Below are 21,837 nucleotides of genomic sequence, written 5' to 3'. Positions count from 1 at the left end.
CTGCTCATTTCGAACCTCATACCTGCTCATCGCTGCCTTGTCTAGGTTCCCCATCCCGCCGTAGCTATCTTGAGCACTTTCTCCGCTGCTGCTCTCGTCGTCAGGTCCCATGTTGACACTTCTCAGCTCCACGGGATCCATTTGAGCTGTCAGCACTTTCTGTTCCACACAGAGCTCCTTCAGTGTAAACAGTATACCGTACCTTCAGCTGCGGGCTCTTCTGCTTGGTGTTGGTGTTCGGTACACACTGTTCTGCAAGCAGAACGCAAAACAATCGTTCTAATTTCCTTTAAATGAGATAAATGAGTAAGCGTTACCTACTTTGTGCATGCTCTCTATAAAAACATGGGAAAGAAGTGCACTCCTGAAAACGTCACATAAGTATGTCCAGAAAGACTGGGTTGAATTGTAGGAAGCAAGAAAAGTATGAATGGATTGCCGAATGCGCACGTGTTTATAGTAAGAGTGCCTATGTATGTGCACAGGGCACGTGCTTTGCTAGTCACCATGGGAAGAAAAAAAATAAACCTTAAGATGTAGCAATAGTCTTCAACAACCTTTAGGTATTTGGTTTTTAAACATTTTTATTGAATTTGTTGGGGTGACATTGGTTAATAACATTATGTAGGGTTCAGGTGTACAGTTCTATCACACATCATCTGCATATTGTACTGCGTGTTCTCAGCCCAAAGTCAAGCCTCCTCCCATCTCTGTCTTTACCTCTCCTACCTCCAACAAGCTTTAGGTACTCGTTAGCAGATTGCATGACATGAAGGAGAGGGAGACAGAAGTAAATTGTTGACAAAGGAAGATCTGCATGTGTCAGTGTCTCTGCTAGCAGTAACACACAGAAATTACCACTTTAGTCTGCTAATTGTGCGTGAAAGAACTAACACACCAAGATGCTGGACCACATGCGACATGGGGTAGGATCAGGCCCAGGGAGCTGCTGTCCAGGCCCTTGGATCATGAAGCCAAAGTTAAGAGTAGCAGCAAAAGGTACAGGTTTGTCTTTGAATCAGCATCAGTCACCATCCACATAAAATTAAAATACATTTTAACAACAAAGAGAGTCAGCTTTCATATTTTCTTCTACCTTTAATTCACTAGATCTCAGCACAAGTTATTGAACTATTTGCCCCTTATTTAATTGCTCAATTGTAGTGAAAAGTGGCAGAGTGGCATTATGGGGAACAAAAAAGCTACAAATCCGTCATGTTGTTGATATTAATTTCTTCTGAAATTTTTACTACTAGAATCATTCAATTCGTGTTAAACCGCTATATTGGGGAAAATACTATCACTCTTGCAAGGTGTGGTTCTGGAATGTGTACTACCCATTTGGTAAGGAAATCCTGGGCAGAGAAGCAAACATAAAAATTGCTTTAGAACTCATGATATCCACAGATCCCCTAGCACATACATACAGAAATGCCGACCCAATCCCATGCTGCTGCAGCCTATCCGTGGAAGGCAGCTCATACCCTAAATTACAAAGTTACAAAACATCCATAGAAACTCATCTGGATGAGTGTCAGTAGGCATGAGAAATGACCAGACTCACACCTGAGCAATTACAGATAGCAAAGCAATTAAAAGGGGGCTTTAAAATTAATGTGATAAAAATAATAAAAAGGTGTAAAATAAGAAATGGCATCTATAGAGTAAGAACATTATAAAAGAAGACCAGACTGGTTTTAAAAAGAGACAGAAAACGAATTCTAAAAATAAAAAATATAGTCATTGATATAAAGAAAACTCAGCTGAAGGGAGAATAATGGAACTGGAGGATAGATCTGTGGAAATCACTCAAATTATATCACAAGGAGATAGAGAAAAATATAAAGTTAAGAGACGGGGGAACAACAGGAATAAGAAGTTTAAATACACTCTAGTAGTTATTCTAATATGAGAGAATTCTGAGACTAGAGAGAGACCAAAATAGACGTAATGGCAAAGAATCGTGGGGGGCTGAATAAAAGACAATGGCTTTTCTGGCTTAAGGAAAAGCACACAGTACCTCAAGCACGAGGAATAAAAATGGATATAGTCATTAATATGAGGTAGTGTAAGACATCAAAGAGAAAGAGAAGAGTCCTAAAAGCCACCAGAGAGAACGGTAGTCAGACATGCATATGGTTAAGAAGAAAGACGGAATCCTGCGTGAAGCGAGCACTAAGATCTCTCTCACTCGTCACACAGACCAGCCTCACTTCTCAGCAGCAACCACTAATGACAGTTTCTGGTTTTAGTTCTCCACTTAAAGTTAGCCATTCTAAATTTAAATTATTCACGAGAACCTCTCTGACTTGGCTTACCAACTCTGAACTGGAACCTATGAAAGATAAGCCAAGTACAAACTTCTTTCTATCCTTCCTTATCACATATTCCCGTTTTAGTTAATGACGTACTTTTACAAAGCTGAGATTCATATTTTCATACTATTCCGTAAAACAAATCTCTAATTTTCTATACATCGTTTCTAAACACTGAAAGCCGGTCCTCAGGATTTGTAACGTGGTGACTGTGGGCATGGTATGCCCCAAAGAACCCAGTGGTGTATTTGACTAGATAATAAATGAAATATAATCTTTTATTACTCAAATTTTGAAAGTGCATTTGCCATATGTTTTACTTTCTGAGTGGTTTCCCCTTCACCCCTTGGGTCTCATTCAGCTGCCAATGTTTCTCGAATGCCATTCCACCATTTTTCTTCCACTGATTCCTCACTGTGGCGAAATACGACTTCTAAAATTTTTTTCACACAACGTATCCATGTTTGTAAACAAAATTTCTGACTTTTTCATGTTGGAAAATGTCTTTACTTTGTCCTCAAACTTGGTCAATTGAGTTCTATATTCAAAATCATTTTCCTTCATAATGCTGAAGACATTAGTCTCTTGACTTCTAGCTTCTGCTCATGCATCTGATTCTTCGTTTGATTTTTCCATCTGAATGACTTTAGAATTTTTCTCATTATTATCCGAAATTTCTTCAGTGTGCAGCTAGATGTGAATAGTTTTAAAAATTCATCTTATTCTGGACATGGGGAGCCCATTCAATTAAAAGGCTTGTATCTTTCTTCTGATCCGAAAAATATTCTATTATTTCAAAACTGTTTCTTCCCCTGTGTTTGCTCCTTCTAAAACTTTATTAGTTAATATTAGACTGCTTGATCTGTATTGCTAGCTTCTTCTCTTTATTTTCTCTTAGTCTTACTTCTCAGTGTTCAGGGATATACCTGTGATGTCATGTCCGAAATAACACAGTTCATCTGCTGCTGCGTGATATAGTAAGAAATACGTATTTGGTCTTCTTCCCAGGTTCCCAGGCAGAGCTCCTAATGCAATACAATACATTAATGTTTTTTGTCCCTAGTTCCCCCCACCCCAAAATAATTCTGAAATAATAAAGGTGAAAGAAGCATCTTTTGTTATTCATAACAAGTCTGTTTGAACCACACTGACTTTAAGTTAATGGGGTAACTTTTGGAATGCCCCTCTGGATGGGGGCTGGTTGCCTGGGAAATCAACCACGTGATTGGAGGGTTGGAACCTTCAGCACCACACCCCACAACGTCCTGGGTGAGAGAAGGGGCTGCAGGTTGAGTTAACCACTAATGGTCAATGATTCAATCAATCATGCCTCAGTAATGAAGCCTCCATAAAAACCCTAACCGAATTCGTGAACACGTGGAATTGTTGGAAGGCAGCACAGAGGAGAAGGCATGGAAGCTCTGTTCCCTTCCTTCGTAGCTTGCCCTGTGCATCTCTGCCATCTGGCTGTTCCTGAGTTATGTCTTTTTATAACAAACCAGTAATCTAATAAGTAAACTGTTTTCTGGCATTCTGTGAACAATTCTAGTGAATTACTGAATTCGATTTACAGCTGGTTGGTCCGAAGTGCAGGATGTCGGGACTTGCAATTGCATCTGAAGTGGGGGCAGTCTTGTGGGGCAGAGCCCTTTTCCTGTGGGGTCCAACACTAACTCCTGGGAGATAGCGTCAGAATTGAACTGAGGTGTAGGACGCCCAGCTGGGGTCAGAAAATCGGCGAGTGTGGGACAAAACACACATCCGATATCGGAAGCAAGTACTGGGAGGAGAGTAGATAAACATTGTTTAAACTGTATCCATTTTATTTTTCAACCAGTTCACTAATTATTTTTCACAATCAGGTTTTTAACTTCAAATAATTTGTTCCTATCTGCTTCCTCTTTTTTGTATTACCTTTTGTTTTGTTTTGTTTTGTTTTCAGATGCAATATTTTCTTGACTCTTCCTCAGAATATTGATTGGAAATTTTCAAGAGTTCCTTTGTTCCTCAAATTATGTAATTTTTTAAATGAAGTTAGTTATTTTGTTTGTTCATTTTGGCTCTTCTCTTTCATGCTGCTGATTTTCCTTAAATTCTCAGTGATCCTTGGTTGTCTATTCCTATTTATGAATGAAGAGTATATTGGTTAACTTAGACAGCTGGTACTCAGGGTTTCTCTGAAGTCCTGTGGGCCTGTGTCACTGATGGGTTGCTCCCTCATAGGCCCTGTGTAAGTGGCTTCTCTGCAATTGTCTCTGTGTGGGGCACCCTTGGGGGAGCCCATGCCCCAGGCCCAGCCGGCACTCTGGGAAAGGGAGGCTCCTCTGGCAGCAAAACACTGTGAGGTATTTTCTTCTTGGTGGAGCTTCTAGTCCTGCTTGTTGCCCCACTTTGTCTGCTGCGAAGGCCCTTATACCCATTCTAGAACCTATTCTCAGATTTTCTTCCCAGACTACATCACAGCCGTATCCTGTGGGCAAAGGTGGCAGCCCAAACTGATCCACTGCTCCCAGGTTCCCTCTGGTCCCACCCCCTACATAACCTGGTTTACGCCGGTTCTTTCTCCCTTTCACAGAGTTTCCAGCCTTATCTGCTTTCTGGCTCCTAAGAAGTATTTAAAACTTCTGTTTGTTATTTTTCAGAATTGTTTTTCTTTTAAAAAGTGTGATTTTGTTTAAAGTTTCATTGCTTGCATTCCTCAAGGCTAGGTCCTAAGCCCCCTGTCTTCCAATCTACTCCCAAGACTTTAAACACCGAGGACTCCTCACGCTCATCTGTAGCCCAGGCCTCTACTCTGGTCTCCAGTTCCATGGGTCCCGTGGCCTAGCAGATGTGCACATCTCAAAGGCAGTTGAAATTAAATGTCTCCAAAATCTAACTGTGACAGGTCTTTCCTCTCCCAATGTTTCCTGTCCAAAGAATGTTGTCGACCTTTATCCAGCTACTCAAACCAGAAGTACCAACTTCTGTTACAATGTTTTCCTTCTTCCCCCTAGCATCCAGTCCTTTGCAAAGTCTGGCCGATTTTACAAGTAACTAAAGTGTCTCTCAAATCAGTCTACTTCCATTTCTTCCACCATCACTGTTGTCCAAGCTGCCGTCATTTCCTACATTGTCAACTGTAACAATCCTGATGTCCTTGAATCCTCTCTTGCCCACGCAACGGCCAGAGTGGTCTTTTAAAAACAAAACTTAGATCGTTCATTTGCTTAAAATCCTTTAATATCTTCCCTTTACTCTTAGGATAAAGTCTAAAATTCTCAATATACCCGCAAGGTTCTACATGGTCCACCTACTTCTCTGGTCTTATCTCCTTCCACACCTTCCCTGCAGTGTCCTAGCTGCCTAGCCCTCCAGAGCGCACCTGGTTCTGCACCACCTCAGGCCATTTGCACATTCCAGTCCTGGTTCCTGGCGTGTTCTACCCCTCCCGCCTCCCCTACCTGACTTAGCCAGCTCCTGAGTGGTTACAGACTGTACATTCTGGCAGTCCCGAGGACTTCAGTGGGAGCCTCTCTCACTTTGTACTTACCCATAGAAACCTCACTGACTGCTTTTGTGTTAAACCATGCTAATCCCAGAATTTTTTTTTTTTAGAAAAAAGAATATCAGACACTCATATGGCCTGTATTACACTCCAGACACTGTGGTAAGGGCTTCACATCTACAAACGCATTTAAATCTCACAGCAGCCCTCTGGCCGGGACACTATTTCTGTCCTCATTCCCATCTTACAGGTGAGGTAGTGGAGGCATGGAGAGGCTAAGCAGCCGCCGTGCGCTGCCCGCTCTGCACGGCTTGCTGTCCTCTGCTACAGGGAACGAAGCCCAGACGGGGAACAGACAGTCTGGCTTTGATGAGTAGAGGTGGGTGTACATCCTGGCCACATTAACGAACTTCTCACTGGTTTGTCTTTGCAGATGTAAAAAGGAGGAAAACATCATTTACCACAAAGCAGTGCTGCGAGGGTTTAAAAGATATTATGTGTGTCAAATTTGGTGTGTAGTAGGCCCTTAATAAATTTAACCCCCTTGTGCCTCTTCCAATAGTCAGCGTTTTACCTGCGTGTGCACACGCATGCAGTTTACCTGAGGCGGGAGTCACACAGATCTCAACCCTCGCACAGACATCAGGGAAAAGGTAGGGGCCCTCTCCACCAGCAAGGGAACTGAGACCTAAACGTACGCCACTTTACCATTTACAAAATACTTATTCCACTCTCTTTTGAGGTCATACAATAGAATAATATGCCCCAATGTAGTGATTTAAGACCTCGCCCCTAATCCTAATTTTGGCTTCAGAGAAGAGACAACAAAAGTTGGAACATGTTTTCAGAGCTCATATCTTTATCCCTTAAGATTCTATTACTGATCTATTTTAAGGGAACAACAGCTAAAAACACAATTTAAAATAATAGAACACCAGGAGAACCATTTTCTGAACCATTTGCCTGCAGCTCAAAGCACATTGAAGAATTTATACTGTATCATAACTGCTAAAACTTAATCTCATGATTAGTCACAGAATTCTTCTCCAATGGAGAAGTATTTTACGGGTGGTATCCATTCATTCAACAAATATTGAGAATGAAACATGAGCCAGAAACTATGAAAAAACTATAAAGCGTGAATAAGACAGAATCCTTGCACCCAATGAACTCTGTTTAGTAGAGAAAACAGATTTTTGAGCAAACTGTTATAACATAGTTTACACTTTGACTTTTTTCTCTGAATGAATACTTGTTGAACTAATCAATGGTTCACTGCTTGGGTGGGTGAGAAAGAATGATGCTGGCAAACGCTGTGATTGAAAAATACAACAATAGAATAGGATAGTGTATTATGTATACCATATTACACGGTGTAATTTCCACGGGCACAGATTCTTCTGCAGCTCCCTGCGTCTCGATGCACAGACCATCCGCTCACCCACGCTCACGAGAGGAACCTGGCTGTCAGTGCTGATGCCTCTCCTTCTCTGTCCTGAACCCCTCTACCCAGATCCAGTCTGCCTCCGAATCCTATCAATCCTTTTTCAGTATTTACTTAGAATTCATTTACTTCTCTCTCCGTGACCATTATTGTTATGCCAAATGACTACCTGCTAAAGGCCCTAAAACAATTTTCTCATAACATTTTCAATGCAGTCACATTCCCTAATATGCTGCGAGGCTCCACGCACTTTAATGCAGACATAGCCCTTTAGGCCCGTGTGGAATGGCACCTGCCCTCACTCGCTGGACAGCTGGCCTCCTTTCATTCCCCATTGCCATGCCAGGGCCTCTGACCACGCTGTTCGCTCTGCCTGGAGTGCTCTGCCTCTCATTCTTAACCCGGGTGTCCCCCAAAGTCAACCAAAAGAACCCAAACATCCTTAAATGTCATGTGGTCAGCGAGGCCCCACACTGAAAACTGACGCCCCCGTTACACGTTCTCAAAGTACGTTCTCCCCTCCCTCACAGTACTTGTCACGCTTCGCACTTAGACGTTTAGTTGTGATTAGTCGATAAAGACCTTCCACTAGGCAGAAAGCTCCATGAAGGTGGAAACGATGACCAGGTTGTGGGCTCATATGTAATCTCAACGTCTAGCACAGTGCCTGGTGTTACATTCCACTAAGCCCAATGCATCTTTATGTGATTTTCTTTATAGATATCAGTATGCGTTCTTGTTATTCATTCATAGGTTAACATTTCAAAATGAAATGTAAAGTTTTCCTCTTGTTACCAGAGAAAGAGCAGCTTTGTTGCACAACGAATGTTCGAAATTATCCTGAAAGAAAAATCAGATTTGATTGGACAGAACTTCGCGTGGTCTAGCCTTTCCCTCCCGTGGAGTTAAGTCGCTCTGTGACGGGAAGGTGTGTCGCGGAAACGAACTGGGTGCTCCAGTGCGGCAGTCTCCTGCACTGTCGCTCGAATTCACGCATTCATGAAGATACAAAATCAAAACGTGAAACAAAAGTATTTGGAATATTACCAGCATTAAAAGACTTTGTTTCATCACATTTATTAAGAGATGTCTACATACCCTAACTAGCTGATTCGTAATACCCAAATTCTAGTTTTTAAACACTAGAATGCCTTGTTCTTTGAATAAGTACCTAAGAAATTCAGGATAGAAGATTCTCAAAAAAAAAAAAAAAGCAAATTTCTCAATTTCTTACTTAGGTTGTTCAAAAAAGAGCATCAAATCTGGAAAGCAAAATTGCCCTTGAGCCAAGAGGCAAAAGTTAGGCCTTCCCTAGTTAGCTACTGCAAACACTTATTACATGGGACAGGTGAAAGCAAAAAGGGAGCTAACAGGGTCAGAGCATTTCCCGCCATCGCGATCTGTTTTTCTTCCACGCCAACCCAGTTCTGGCAAATCTGCCCTGAAATCTGGGTGAGGGGAGCAGATAGCGTCACACGTCATTTACCTCCCGGTTGAGCAAGCAGCAGGTAGCTGGTCACGCGACTCCTAACAGCCAAACTACCTTGGAGCCAAGGAACGGATTTAAACCCACACACACAACATATGTGAGAAAAGTGAACATAGCTGCGACAATGAAATCAACCTCATATTATGTTTATTTTAAATTCTCTCAAACCATTTCCCAAACAATGCCATCCTAGTCACACATTGAGAGTCAGATGGCTTGCTGGTCTCTGACATGATTTCTCAGAGAAATTAATTTTCATAAAAGCATTCACCACAGTCAGTCGGGGGGCATCGTAGAAAAGAAACTGCCAGTAGCAGCAGAACCGTATTCGCTTGACTCCCCCCTACTGCCGGTGCTAACATAGCATTGTCACTCCTCTCCTCTACTCAGACATAGCTCACAAGTAATATCTAGGGAGAACTAGAACAGTTAAAATAAATAAACCCATACTGAGGTCTTTTCCCTTTGCTAAGAAGACTACATACTTGTTCATATAAGAATTAAAGCAAACACTTGATGAGGTGTAAAGAACTATTCATAAAATCTGAATATGTTATTTTGCTGACAGACTTTCTACCTCTGCTCTTAGAAGACAAGGATTCTCCAGTCATCTTAAACATTAAGAAACATCTCAAATTCCTGCTTAACTTTTAGTTCCTATTTCCCCAAACAGTAGTTCCCAGAAATGCACAGGGATATGCAGCATGTATGATACTAACACAGTGGACTGTCTACGCTACCCTTGTTCATGCTTGGTGTTCAGTAAGCTCTAATGAGTCGTGGGTACCGTAAATTCTAAAGTGTCTAGTTCTATATAATCGATAGCCAGCCACCACTGGAGGAACGTTGTTTTTCTGAAGATAAATTAAACAACATGGTTAAAGAAAACTCAAGAGTTTAGCCCTCAAAATTACATGTCCTAGTACTTAAATGTTACTGATATACTTCTTAGGAATATAAAGACTCTCAAGAAAACAACTAAAACATTACCTAAATATAAATCTGAACAACTGGTAGAAGTTGGCCCGTGAAACAAATGGCAATGTTTTCTAGAACACACACCTAAATTTCTTTAGCTTGTCAAAAGCAAAACTTTCAGCCAACTGTCCATGAACATGACCTGTATCATCAGTTAAAATATTTTCCCACCGAGTTGGAGAACACTCTTAGTTTTATCACCTGCACATTTCATTAGAACTATCACCATATGCTCTGTAAGATGCCCCGAATGCAAGGATACCTAAATCCGTCGACAACTGTCCCCCTTTTTAATGGATACATTTGAGTGTAGTTCTAATTTTAGATAATTTACTTCAGGTCTTCAAAGTCTAAAGCTATGCTTATATTCTATTCAATTTCTCCATTTATTCTAGTAAATTTGCTCTAAAAATGCCCCCATTAACATGGTCGCACATGAAGACAGGGTGAGACCCAACCGTCCCTTTTTTACATGACAGTGATGCCGCCCAAGCCCTTAGCCTTTCCCTCTGCTGCCTGTGATGTCTCTTCTTTGATGACTTTTTTGTTTTCAAGCTAAAGAAAATCTTCAAAGTTATAAATCGAGAATGTACTTCTAAAACTTTAGACTTTTTTCCTAAGACAAATCATATCAACCCTTCACTCTATGCAACAATTAACCAAGAGATGGAAATAACTAAACCCTTGTCAGCTGCCGGTTTAAAAATGTTTTCCTTTCCTGTTACCCGCGGTTCTGATTTTAGGCTCAAACCTGACATTATCAGTGAAAGAAAACCTGCAATCAGGATCTGGGTAAATTATTTCAGTGTCTGACATTACATTAAACTGATCCTTTTGTTTATGAGAAAAAGTTACCCAGATAGTATTTTCAAACTTTTTAACTTGTAAAAAATAAACAGTTGACACCATAAAAAGAAGAAAAGAGCACTATTTTAACCCTGCATATGTTCGTGTAAAAACAGCTTTACCTTAATTATTCATCCAGTCCTGGCAGTCTTTTCAGAAATGTTTAGAATGACAGAACCCTGAAACAGAGTTGACTTCTGTGAACCTCTGGGCACCTAGACATTGATTTAAAGACCAGTGGGCGTGAAGGAGACCAGCCAATCACCACGACCCCCTCACCCCAGCACCGCCCTCTGTCCAACTTGCGTCAGCTCTTAAAAAAAAGAAAAGCTAGTCAGTTTACTGTTTTTCACTTGGACTAAACATCAGTTACACCGGTTTCTATTTGCTTTTAGGATTTTGGCTTTTGTTCAATAAAATGCTCACTTATTGAAAGTTCTACCTTGATCGGTGTCGTTCTGTATCAAGATTCTATACTCTGGTTGACTAATAAATGTTAATGTTCCCAAAGGTTTATGAACTGAAGTCAAAAAAAGAACACACTAATAACAGTTACGGAGTTAGACTGTTAAGTGAAATATTACAATCATAGAAATACTAATTACACAACAGAAGATTTATTTTCTTTTGAATTGTTGACTTATTTAGAGAAAATGTAGAAGGACAGACACTTCCAAATGGCACCAAGTTACTGGAGGTGCTGTGAGGTCAAAGTCATGAGCCCATGCGCCGCTGCTGCCGGGCCGAGGCAAGTGTGCTGAGTAAGCAAAACCCTTTTGGGTGGTTTTAAAGAATTTTTAAACAGACAATTTCCCCCTTTCAAAAAAAAATGTACTTGGCTTTCCACCTATCAGAGAAGGAATTAAAATGTGCATATCTTTCTATATTAAAAACTTTTATATGTTTTGCCTCGCCAGGTGGCTCAGTTGATTGGAGCATCGTTCTCTACACCAGTAGGCTGTGGGTTCAATCCCACTGGGGGCACATACTCAGGCTGCAGGTTTGATCCTTAGTTGGGGTGTGTGGGAGGCAATGGATCGACGTTTCTCTCACACCAGTGTTTCTCTCTTTCTCTCTCGCCTTCAAATCAATTTTTTAAAAACCATATCCTCAGGTGAAGGTTAAAAAATTTTTAATCTTTTATACATTTTCAGTTTTTAAAATCAAAACTTTATATACTGAAAATCAGTTTTTTTAAACATGAATGAACAGTCTGGTAAGCTTTCAGAAGAAATGCTAGATCACAACACTGTGTTAATTCCCTGTTTCTAGAAAAAAACAACTAAACATTGTTCTTGGAGTAAGAAATTCTTAAGCTCATGAAAGACATTAAACATGAAACAAAACGTTCAGTTACCCATTTTCCTTTTCCTTATCAAACGTGCCCATTTGGTCTATTAACTTGAATATATTTTCTTTCATTTGTATTTTAGTGACTTATCCTTTGTTTTTCAGAGTTAGCCTATGTTTTTTCCCCTTTATCAGATGAAAATTATTATGGTCTAAGGAAAAATAATAATAAATATACTATTTTAATTTCAGGGAAATTTGAAGAATATTTCTTTACAAATATTTTTGTCATTGAATTGTGATCTTTCCAATTTACAATTTCCTTCTGTTTGCAGAGTTACCAGATGAGTGTAAGATGAAGCAAGCAAAAGCCTGAAATAACTGTTAGAGAATTAAATACTTGTATCCTAATAAAATCCCATCTGATAGTAGGTCAACTGAAAAAGAATGAATCTACTACAAAATGTGAATTTCGTAATATGATATCTTCATATAAAATAGGGTGGAGATAAATGTATAAATACCTAAAGTTTTACCTCTTTAAAATTTTAAAGTTTTCGATTCCTTATAATTCTGATCTTCTTTAAATACACTAAATAATCACAGTAAATTAGCATGTTGGATTCAAATAACGAGCACACATAAGAGACTTCTATGAAGGGTCTTATATTTCTTTTGAACCTACCCTAGATGCAAAATTCTTACCATAAAGGTTTCCTAACATTGACCCCAAATCAAATATACACAAATGAAAACTAATTTGACAAAAGTCAGCTGAATTCAAATAGTTTAGGAACTTGTTTTTTGTTTGACTGTCTTCCCTAAATATTTGACATGTATAGACATCCCAAAATTAATGAAGAAATGTGTGGTCCGGTCTTGACAAAACTCACAGTAACTTTCCTTTCATAAGGAAAGCACAGGCTTAAACATTATAGTTCAGTGTTCTGAATATTTCTTAAAATCATACCATAATGTAAATTTCATATACTGTTGGTAATAGGTGCACACTCTTGATATTTAAAACATGGCAAATGCAACATATTTAGTGAGGTTCTGATTTGGTTCAAGTATCACTGTAGAAAGAGGTAATAGAACAGAATATATATCGACTTTACAAAATGAAAAATATGTGGGCAGTGAGTAATGAAGTCTGAGCAATAGGTGACACTTTAACTGATCCATCACATACGGAATTCCTGTAAGTGCCTCTGAGAACAGGTATATAAGACTTGGTCTACAGAGGGCACAGAGGGGTGGCCGACGTATGACAGGTCCATGTGAAGGGACACCTAGCTTTTCAGACTGTTACACGCTTAATGTTAGCAGAACTGCACAATGTGCCCCAGGACTTCAAAAGAGTCCCAGGGGGCTGAGGCCATCCAAGAAGCCTTCAGGGAGCCCATGCACCTTGAGGAGGGCCTCCAAGGTGCAGGTGAGATTCCAATAGGTAGAGAGGAAATGGAGAGGCATCCTGGAGGAAAAATGCAAACATGCTAAAAACTTATTCTGGCAACACAGAGAACCAGTCTGGCTACAGTGGAGACTTTCTGGGGCAAAATAGGGCAGAGTGGAGTAGTCCAGACCGTAAGAGGCATTAACTCTAGGAAATCTAGGAAACCCAGATTTTTAGTGATGGGGAACTCTGGAAAGCTTCTAAAGGAAATCAGAAAATCAGCAGGTAAGGAGTACAAGTGGATCCTGGGGTAGAGATGGAGGTTGGGACAAGGACAGTGAGAAGGTTTACTGATAGTTTGGCTTTGGTGATATTTGTCTGTCTGAGAAAAGATGGCAGAAGAAAAGGCCAATGGAAAGGGTTTGAATTGGGGTCAATGATAGTTTGACTCTTCCTTGTACTACCATTTCTATTTATCACTTTCACTAGCTAATAATGCATGCTATAAAAAATGTTATGTGCTCATTCAATGAGAAACAAACACTTGCAATAAGATCTTCATTTTTATTTACATAGAGAGAGAGAGAGAGAATGTATGGTGTGATTCATGCCCTTCAGCAACCCTTTCGGCAACCTGTGGCTATCATTTTCCAATAGTACAGAGAAGGCCCTAGAATGTGTGTTCCAGTATATTATCTATTGATGCCCAAGATTGTTGGCTCAAAATAAATTAAGTGATTCAGATCATACCCATGCCCATATTTAAAAATCACTGATCATCTTGTTTAAAATGTCTACCTTCAGCAATGTCCTCAAAGAGAAAGTGCCAGCTGGATTCAAGTCAAAATTGGTCAACAATTAAAAAAAAAAAATCCCTTAGCCAGACCTTCATGGCCTTTTGCAAGGACACTGGGAAAGATAACCTCTTGTTCTAATCATGACTGTACCCAAACTTCTAATTTTAGTCATAGGACAAAATAATACTTGGAAATGAAATCTGGTTATAGCCAAATGAGAAGAAAACAGGTAGAAACAGTGATAACTGAGAAACCAGATTATCTAATCTTTAATAACTTTGCATTGCTTTTGTACCTGCAATGACTTGCTTTTTTTTTTTCCTCTCTCTCTCCCACTTTAAATTCCCTTTTGGTTACCTACCTTTTTTCTTTTTTCTATTTCTTTTTAACCTTTCTGCACTACACTGTTTTTATGATGCCTTATTTTCCAAGAGGAGTTAGCTTTTATCATTTCCAGCCTCAGATCTGTAAACTCAAAATCTAATAAAGTAGATCAAGTTCCAAGATTGTATATTTATCATCACCCTACAGTCGATATTACCGCCTCCAAATACAAAAAGCATTTACCTTAATCCAGCTCTTTGCTACGGTACTGTAGGTGGATGTCTATCTGCCCCACGGAGGCATTCTCAAAGACGGGGGACACTAGCGCAGCTGCAGTGAGAAACAAGATGTCGGTCACTTCTTTTTAAGGTAGGTTTACCCCCTGGCTTTTGGGCTTCAGGCTCACAGGGATGAAGAGAATTTGTGACCGTTTTTGATATCATGCTCTGGCACTCCAAATCCTTTATTTTAGCTCTCTTAATATGGATACATGCAAAAAAAAAAAAAAAGGAGAAGGAAGTGGAAGAGAAAGAGGGGGAGGAGGAGGAGAAGATCCATACAGATATATTACAGAAATCTCCATAAATCATTCAAAAAGCAGAATCCCATGTTATTCTGAAAGTGAACTGAGTGCTTACATACTTGTGTTACTACATCACCTACCAAGTGGTGAAAGTTTAACTGTGCTTCATGATTATATAATTACATAATTAAAAATCCCAAACAGGATTATTACATCGTAGTACATTTGTAATGTTTCTGTTTAACAAAACAGCACCTTAAACACACATGCAACATGAATGACTTTATGAATTAACCTCATTGGATGATAACTTCAAAAAGTCTAAATTTGGGACCCTCCTAAACACAAGGCCCCAAAGGGCTTCCTTGTCCAGGCCCCTGGGAGAGTTCCTGCTTTTCTGTTCTAAAAACTTCCCTAAGAGAAATTCAGTGACCCAGGTGTGCTGAGGACATAGCCTCTAGTGGACGGCACCCCCCCTCTCCTTAGTCCAGCCCACGCCACTTTTACAGTTATACAATGGTACATTTGAGAAATGTTTGAGTAGTCAATTGCTATGTTGCAAAATTAGCAAACAAGTTTGGTGCGAGTGGACAAACCCACTGACTTTGCCGCAGTCCTAAATAGAAAATTCCTTTTAGCCTCAGCTGACAAAAAAACAAAACAAAACAGGGGACAGCTCATGTTGTTGATAAAGTTTTGTTCTCTGCCTTTGAGTTTCAAGCAACTCAAAGCCTTCCAGTCAACTTCATTTCTTGATCCCACATCGAAAGGGTGCAGAGGAAAGAGTACCACCAGTTCATTCCTGGCTAAGCAGACAGGTCGTGGTAAAGAAGGAAAACAAGGTCCGAAAGGCTTACGGCTGAGTACAACCGAAGTAACTACTGCTTCTGAATGTTAAATTAGAGCTTTTAAAGTTTGTCTGAAAGAATGATTCCTACCATTTAAAATGCCTACTTGAGAAAAAAGCACTGCTAAGCAATGCATAATTATAATAATTACTATAACGATTCCTAAACAACTAACTCACCTTGTTAATTTAAGTTCTTTGTATGAAATGCAATATTAATACACTGCTACGTTGAGCTGACTGCCTTTCTAATTCATAATAGCAACTGATGATTTTTTTAAAACTTACATTCTTTGGGGGCTACAGCACATTAATTTCCATTGCTTTCTTTCATAGTACTACCCATTCCTTTCCTTTAGAAACACATTCCCTTCCAGAACAATGTCTATGCATTTTGATTTTTGCAAGTTCATCAGTACTGGACTTTGTGAATCTGTCATCTTGCTTGAATTTGGACTCCCACAGCATCTTGAGCTGTGACCCGATAGGCTGAGTGGCGAGGCTGGGACGAGACAGGGCACAAGAGAGGGAGAAGAGCACCCAGCAGGCTCTGTAATGGGGAGGGCTCTCCTGAAAGATGATAACACAAACCTGTGCTGCGAAAGAATCGGGTCCCTAGTAACAGGTGATGTGCTAGGCTGGCCTTCGCAGTATCCTATTCAGCATGTTGAAATAAGGAATGCATGTGGCCTTCAAAGGAATTTAAGCACAGCAAGATATATAACAGATAATTCATATACATAAAATGGACATTAACATTTCCTAGTGGACTTTTTGGTGACTGCAAAGAAGGATTTCCTGAGTCAGGTCTGCTCAGTGAACGTGTGGGGTGCTTCCCTCTCCAGCTGAGCTGTGAGCAGCTCCAGGGCTGGGCTCCCCACCGGGCACTTTGCTACAAGGGTTAGCAGTGCCAGCCTGGCTAGATTAACTGAGTTTTTTGTTCTTTATAGGTTGCATGAGTTAGGAATTGTATTTCCTGGAGGGGTGGGTAGAAAGCTGGTAGCACCACTCTTTCTTTAAATATAGGAAAGCCGACTCAGAAAAAGTAAATGTCTTGACCTCCTTCAGGAGGACAAGAGCAGAGGGGGACATTCAGGCAAAAGGTATATTTAGTAGGTTTGGGATGGACTCAAGCATTCCGCACAGCCAATTTAGGTTAGTGGTGACCAATCTCTTTTGTCTGTTTACCCTGGTTAATATTAGGCCGTGGTTGGTTCATTGGAGGCACCCTACACATTTTGAATAAATGGAAGTCTTTATTAAAGGTACTGTGCCTCCAAAACAATTCTTTAGAACTTATTTAAGGGTTGCAATAAGTAACATTCTGATAAATACTCTAATTGATGGATCCTGCCTTATATTACAATGCAGCAGCTCCTTCTCATGCTCAGGGCCGAGAGTGAGGTGGTGAAGTAAATGCCCGGTGCGCGCAGGGAGCCACTAGTCCCTTCCCGGACAGAGGGCTGCCTTCCCAGAACATTAAGCAGTAATTAGCAACCATGTGTTCAAAGAATATTTGAAGAATAATAAGGACGTGGCAAAATTATAACTATAATAAGGTGTTCAAGCAAGATACAAAATCTAATAATAATATGATCCCTATGTTTTTTTAATTATGCATATGATATATAAAAACATTTGCAAAGGAAAAATGCCTGAAAAACTCAAAATATAAATAGTGGTTATTTCCAGATTGTAGAAATGCAGATAATTTTTATGTTTTCTCATCTATATTTGCCAAATAACCTTTTAAAATCGTGAATTACTTTCACTCTGAGAAAAACAATAAATGTTATTAAAAAACAAAAAACAAAACCAAAGAGCTCCTCTCTTAGGTTTTGTAACAGACGTTAATCAATCCTCGCCGTTAGCCACTAGCTACATCTCTGTTTTAGTGAGAATGCCGTGGGTGCTCCACCCGAACAATCAGTTCTCTTGAAACATCTTCAGTTCTAAATGAGCACTTATGAGTTACTTAGAGTCTAGATGAAATTGTGTATGTCCAGTTTGTTCTGGAAGGATGTGTTGTTTTTTCCTCCTCAGCAAGAGGTACTCTAATAGACCGCAAAATATGGTTGAGAAAAATGGGTATTTTAAAATATATTTAGAGCCTCAATATTTTTTTCATAATGTTATGACACACTCAATTTTTAAGATAGCATAATAAGGAGTCATCCTCATTTATTCGTTCAGTGAATATTATTGAACACCTATGTCCCAGGCTTTATGGGTAGGGGTTCAGGCAAAGAAGGCAATAAAAACTACTCTAGTTCCATGACTGGGTGAACTCCCTGGGCCTTCATTTTCTCATTCACGAAGAGCACATAATTCCTGGGCTATAACAAGACCATTAGGAGGAGGAAATGAAATCTACTCATTCATTTATTCAGGATCTACAATGTGCCAAAAATACACTATAAACACCATCTAGTTCAAACTGGCAAAATAGTTATTTCCTTCTTCAAGTAGAGCTTCTTTTGCCACCGTTTGGACTACGAAACCTAGAAATGTAAATCGTTGGCAGCTACACTCATAGCAACCAAAGAAACTGCAAAGTGTCCAATACAGACTCATCCAACGTATAATTCTGATATGCTGTCATAAAATTCTGATTCTAAGTATTTCAATTTCACTGATTTTCCTCACAAAAATTTTCACCAAACTTAAAAGGTGAATGGACTGAAATGTCAGTAGTCTTTTTTTCTTTCCCTTTCCTCTTTCAGTCAATCAAGCAAGTAATCACTGAACACCTACTATGTGTCCAGAATGAGGGTCACAAGTGTTTCCATGTCTGTAGACTTTCCTTCTACTCGCAAATACCGGCTCTGTTTCATCTGACTGGTCACAACCTCTAGAATAACTGGGGAGCCTCACAGCTGATTTGACACACATGAGTTCTTTCAGTATCTACATACACATTAATTCCTTATTATATGTTACATACATGAAGAAAGAGATCTGCATACCTGCACTGATGTCTGTATCAATCAGGAGTCACAGTGGGTTTTTTCGTATTTAAGGAAACTCAGCTTTTATCCTTTGGTTCATATGTATGTTTTTGTAAGTAAGTGCACTTTTGTTTTCCCGCTCTAATTCCAAAATCTTTTTATTAAATATGGGGCTGCCCCATGAATGGGGAGCATGCTGGAGTTCACATTCAAGGGTACAGATGTGATCCTCATTCTGCTGCCTCCTCTGAGAGACTTTAGACAAGGTAGATTCAATCCGTCCCTCCCCTGTGCTATCAGCTTTGCTGTTGTGCTTACACGCTGAGCTAACGTCTTTGCTTCTGGGTCTGCCCTTCTAGACTTTGAAGTCCTCAGGAGCAGACACCGTGTCTTATTCAGTGTAGCAGGGGGTCAGCTGGTATAGATTCTAGAGCTCAAGGGCCTAGACTTACAGAAATCTGATTCCGGTCACTTCTAAGCTGTCTGATTTGGGGCAAGTTGTTTCCATCTCCATGCCTCAATTTCCTCATCTGTAAAAAGAAGATAATAATAGTGCCCACCTCACATTGCTATTATGAGGATTCACCAAGTTAATATTTGTAGAGCATTTAGAAGAGTGTCTAGCACATAGGAAACCTGGTGTAAGTATTTGTTAGACATGTATATTTAAGGAATTGTCTCTAACATCAAACCTAATTGTGGTGGAGATTCAGTAAGTCTTTGTAGAGAAAGTAAAGTCAAGTAAATATCCTGAAACTCAGTTTTCTCTTTAAAATTGGGTCTAATATAAACCATGATACAGAATTACTTTGAGACTTAAATGCGATAATGGATATGTAAGCATTATAAATGTAAGAGGTATTTTCATTACCATTCATTCATAAGGGCAATATGACATTAGCAAAACTGGTCATAGGATTAAATTAGTCGCAATGCCTTTTGCTTTGGAAGTGTATCGTCGCTGTTCATTAGACCATTATTTCACTTGTTAAACTATTGATTAGTGTTGTAGAAAAGCTAGAAGAACGACAGACTTTGACCCTGACCCATGGAATCTCAGAAAACAACCACGTAAAGAGACATGGCTTGCAATGTGTTTGTTTAACATTAACCAAACTGTGAAGTTGAACAGCGCCATGGTACATATTTACCCCTGAACTTGTCCTCAGAGGCAGTGTTTAAATATGCAAATGTTCTGGTAGATTTGGGAGGATTTGGTTTGACTTTCTATGGGTTATTTTTCTTTTCAGTCAAATTGACAAAACATGAAGACCCAAAGTGTACCAAGGCACATTTTCCAAATGCCAAAGTAAGTGACCTACACAATGCTTACGTTCTAGGATTTCAGACTGCTGAGCATCTTATTACTCATTTTTAAATTGGCCAGCCACATAATTTTGATCTAATCGTAGTTGATTCAAATGTAAGATCCTTTTAATCCACATGAATTAGTGCATGGATAAACTGGAAATATGAATGAAAGACTGGCTCTCTTTGAGGTACCTTGTTGATCGAATAGGACCGTATAATTAGTGGGCACCTTCCATTTTTACATCTCTTAAATACAAGGAAGTCCTCCAAGCATGAATATGTGCTACTTCTCACTCCTTTGAGGTCAACCTGGATACGCTTGCTTAAAATTTGCGTCTGAAAGTCTGCAGTGTTAAATCCTTTATTAGGTCCAGCCAAATTCATTCTTTAAAATTTAGAAATGAGGAAACACACGTGCAGGTGTTTTCCAATAGGAAGCTTTATCGATATTAAAAATAACATTAATTAAAAACCTTTAGCGTTCTTATAAAATAGTCTTATTCCACCTGAGGAATATACCAGTTTATTTACCTACTGGGTGGTATGGGTACAAGTGGAAATAAATATAATGCTGATGGAAATTGGTGATGTGCACTCCAATATTTTACATCCTTCCCATCTCTTTCCCTTTCAAACAGTTGGTCTTCTAGTTGCTGACATATTGAGTTGTTCCCACATGAGTGTAAATATACTGACATGAGTAAGTGCCTGTTTTCCTCCTAAACAGAATACTATTGAAGTACATCTATTATATAAATGCAGGTGTCTTAAGGCTTAGTACCTATCCAGAGTAGTAAGATTCATGGTCTCAACAACCCAGTTTAATTTTTGTAAGGCAAATTTAGTTTAAAAAATCAGTAGCACTATTTTGTGGTAGGATAATAATAAGTAGTCTGATGAATTGTTTAATTGTCCAGTGCATAATCACCTAGACTAGTTTTCCTGGGGCAATTATTAAGTAAACAAGAATTTTATCACTTCCATGCCCAGTTATGAAAAGAACTAACAGGAGCAAGAACTACAATACGAAACAGAGAAAATGACCTTCAGTGAACTGTTCGAAAACCCCCTAGGATTTTACTCAGTGTTTTCTGGTCATAGCTTGGTCACAGAAAAGATTACTTAGATATTTATTTCATAGTATAACTTATTTTTATCACACTAATATAAGGATTCAGAAATATGTTGCAGTAAAGATGAAACACATTTTTATTGTCAACTCAGCAGAGTAACCTCTTTCTGATTACCTCAGTAAACTACATCACCCCAGCTATAGTGGCGAATCTGAGGCTCTGTTTATTCGTTTGACCCCTAGGGCTGCAGCAAATAGGAGTACCCATGTGCACTATCACAAATGTTTAGATATGCCCGTGAGAAATGTTTAGGTGTGTATTTATATACCGATTGATTGGTCGATTTTCAATGTGGAGAAATAGATGAGGTCACACGGCTTTGTAGCATATGATTTTTCCTCTAAAATGTTTAAGAAACAACTTTCTTTCGAAGATTTGCGTTATCTAATCACACGTGGGTTTCTGTGTTGTGACCGCTGAGATTTCATGGGAATAATTCACACAAGATGTACAAGACAGCATGCCTGTGCTGAGTAGGTTTGGATGGGCAGCAGGGGGCAGGTAATTTTTCAAGAATTCTAAGTAGTTAGAAGGTACCTATCTAGGGCATTTTATTTTATATCTTGACTATACTGAAAAATTAAGACCTCTTTTTATTTTTTCCTCTATTATTCTTTTCTCCCTCCCTTCCTTCATTTTTTCCCTTAATTTTGTACAGAAAAGTACCTTGTTAAAGAAGGCATGTGTATTCTTTATTTCCTTTTCTGCA

At 39.4% G+C, this 21,837-nt stretch overlaps 1 protein-coding gene across 3 annotated transcripts in view; it reads right to left on the bottom strand.

Annotated features, from left to right (window-relative positions):
- Window positions 1–21,837, bottom strand: part of SLC38A4 (solute carrier family 38 member 4) — a 65,888-nt gene that overhangs the window by 27,059 nt on the left and 16,992 nt on the right. For 2 of the 3 annotated variants that reach the window (XM_045184187.3, XM_024575774.4), the window contains exon 2: window positions 23–252. In XM_045184187.3, coding sequence (XP_045040122.1) covers window positions 23–141 — 119 coding nt within the window. In that variant the 5' untranslated portion in view covers window positions 142–252. Of the gene's footprint in view, window positions 1–22; window positions 253–10,681; window positions 10,823–21,837 lie in introns of those variants that run through there. The other variant, XM_045184186.2, reaches the window with a different exon arrangement.

The sequence above is a fragment of the Desmodus rotundus genome, chromosome 3 (genome assembly GCF_022682495.2).
Source record: "Desmodus rotundus isolate HL8 chromosome 3, HLdesRot8A.1, whole genome shotgun sequence".
Classification (NCBI taxonomy): Eukaryota; Metazoa; Chordata; class Mammalia; order Chiroptera; family Phyllostomidae; genus Desmodus; species Desmodus rotundus.
The sequence above is the reverse complement of the archived record's forward strand: the minus strand, read 5'-3'. Positions and strand labels throughout refer to the sequence as shown.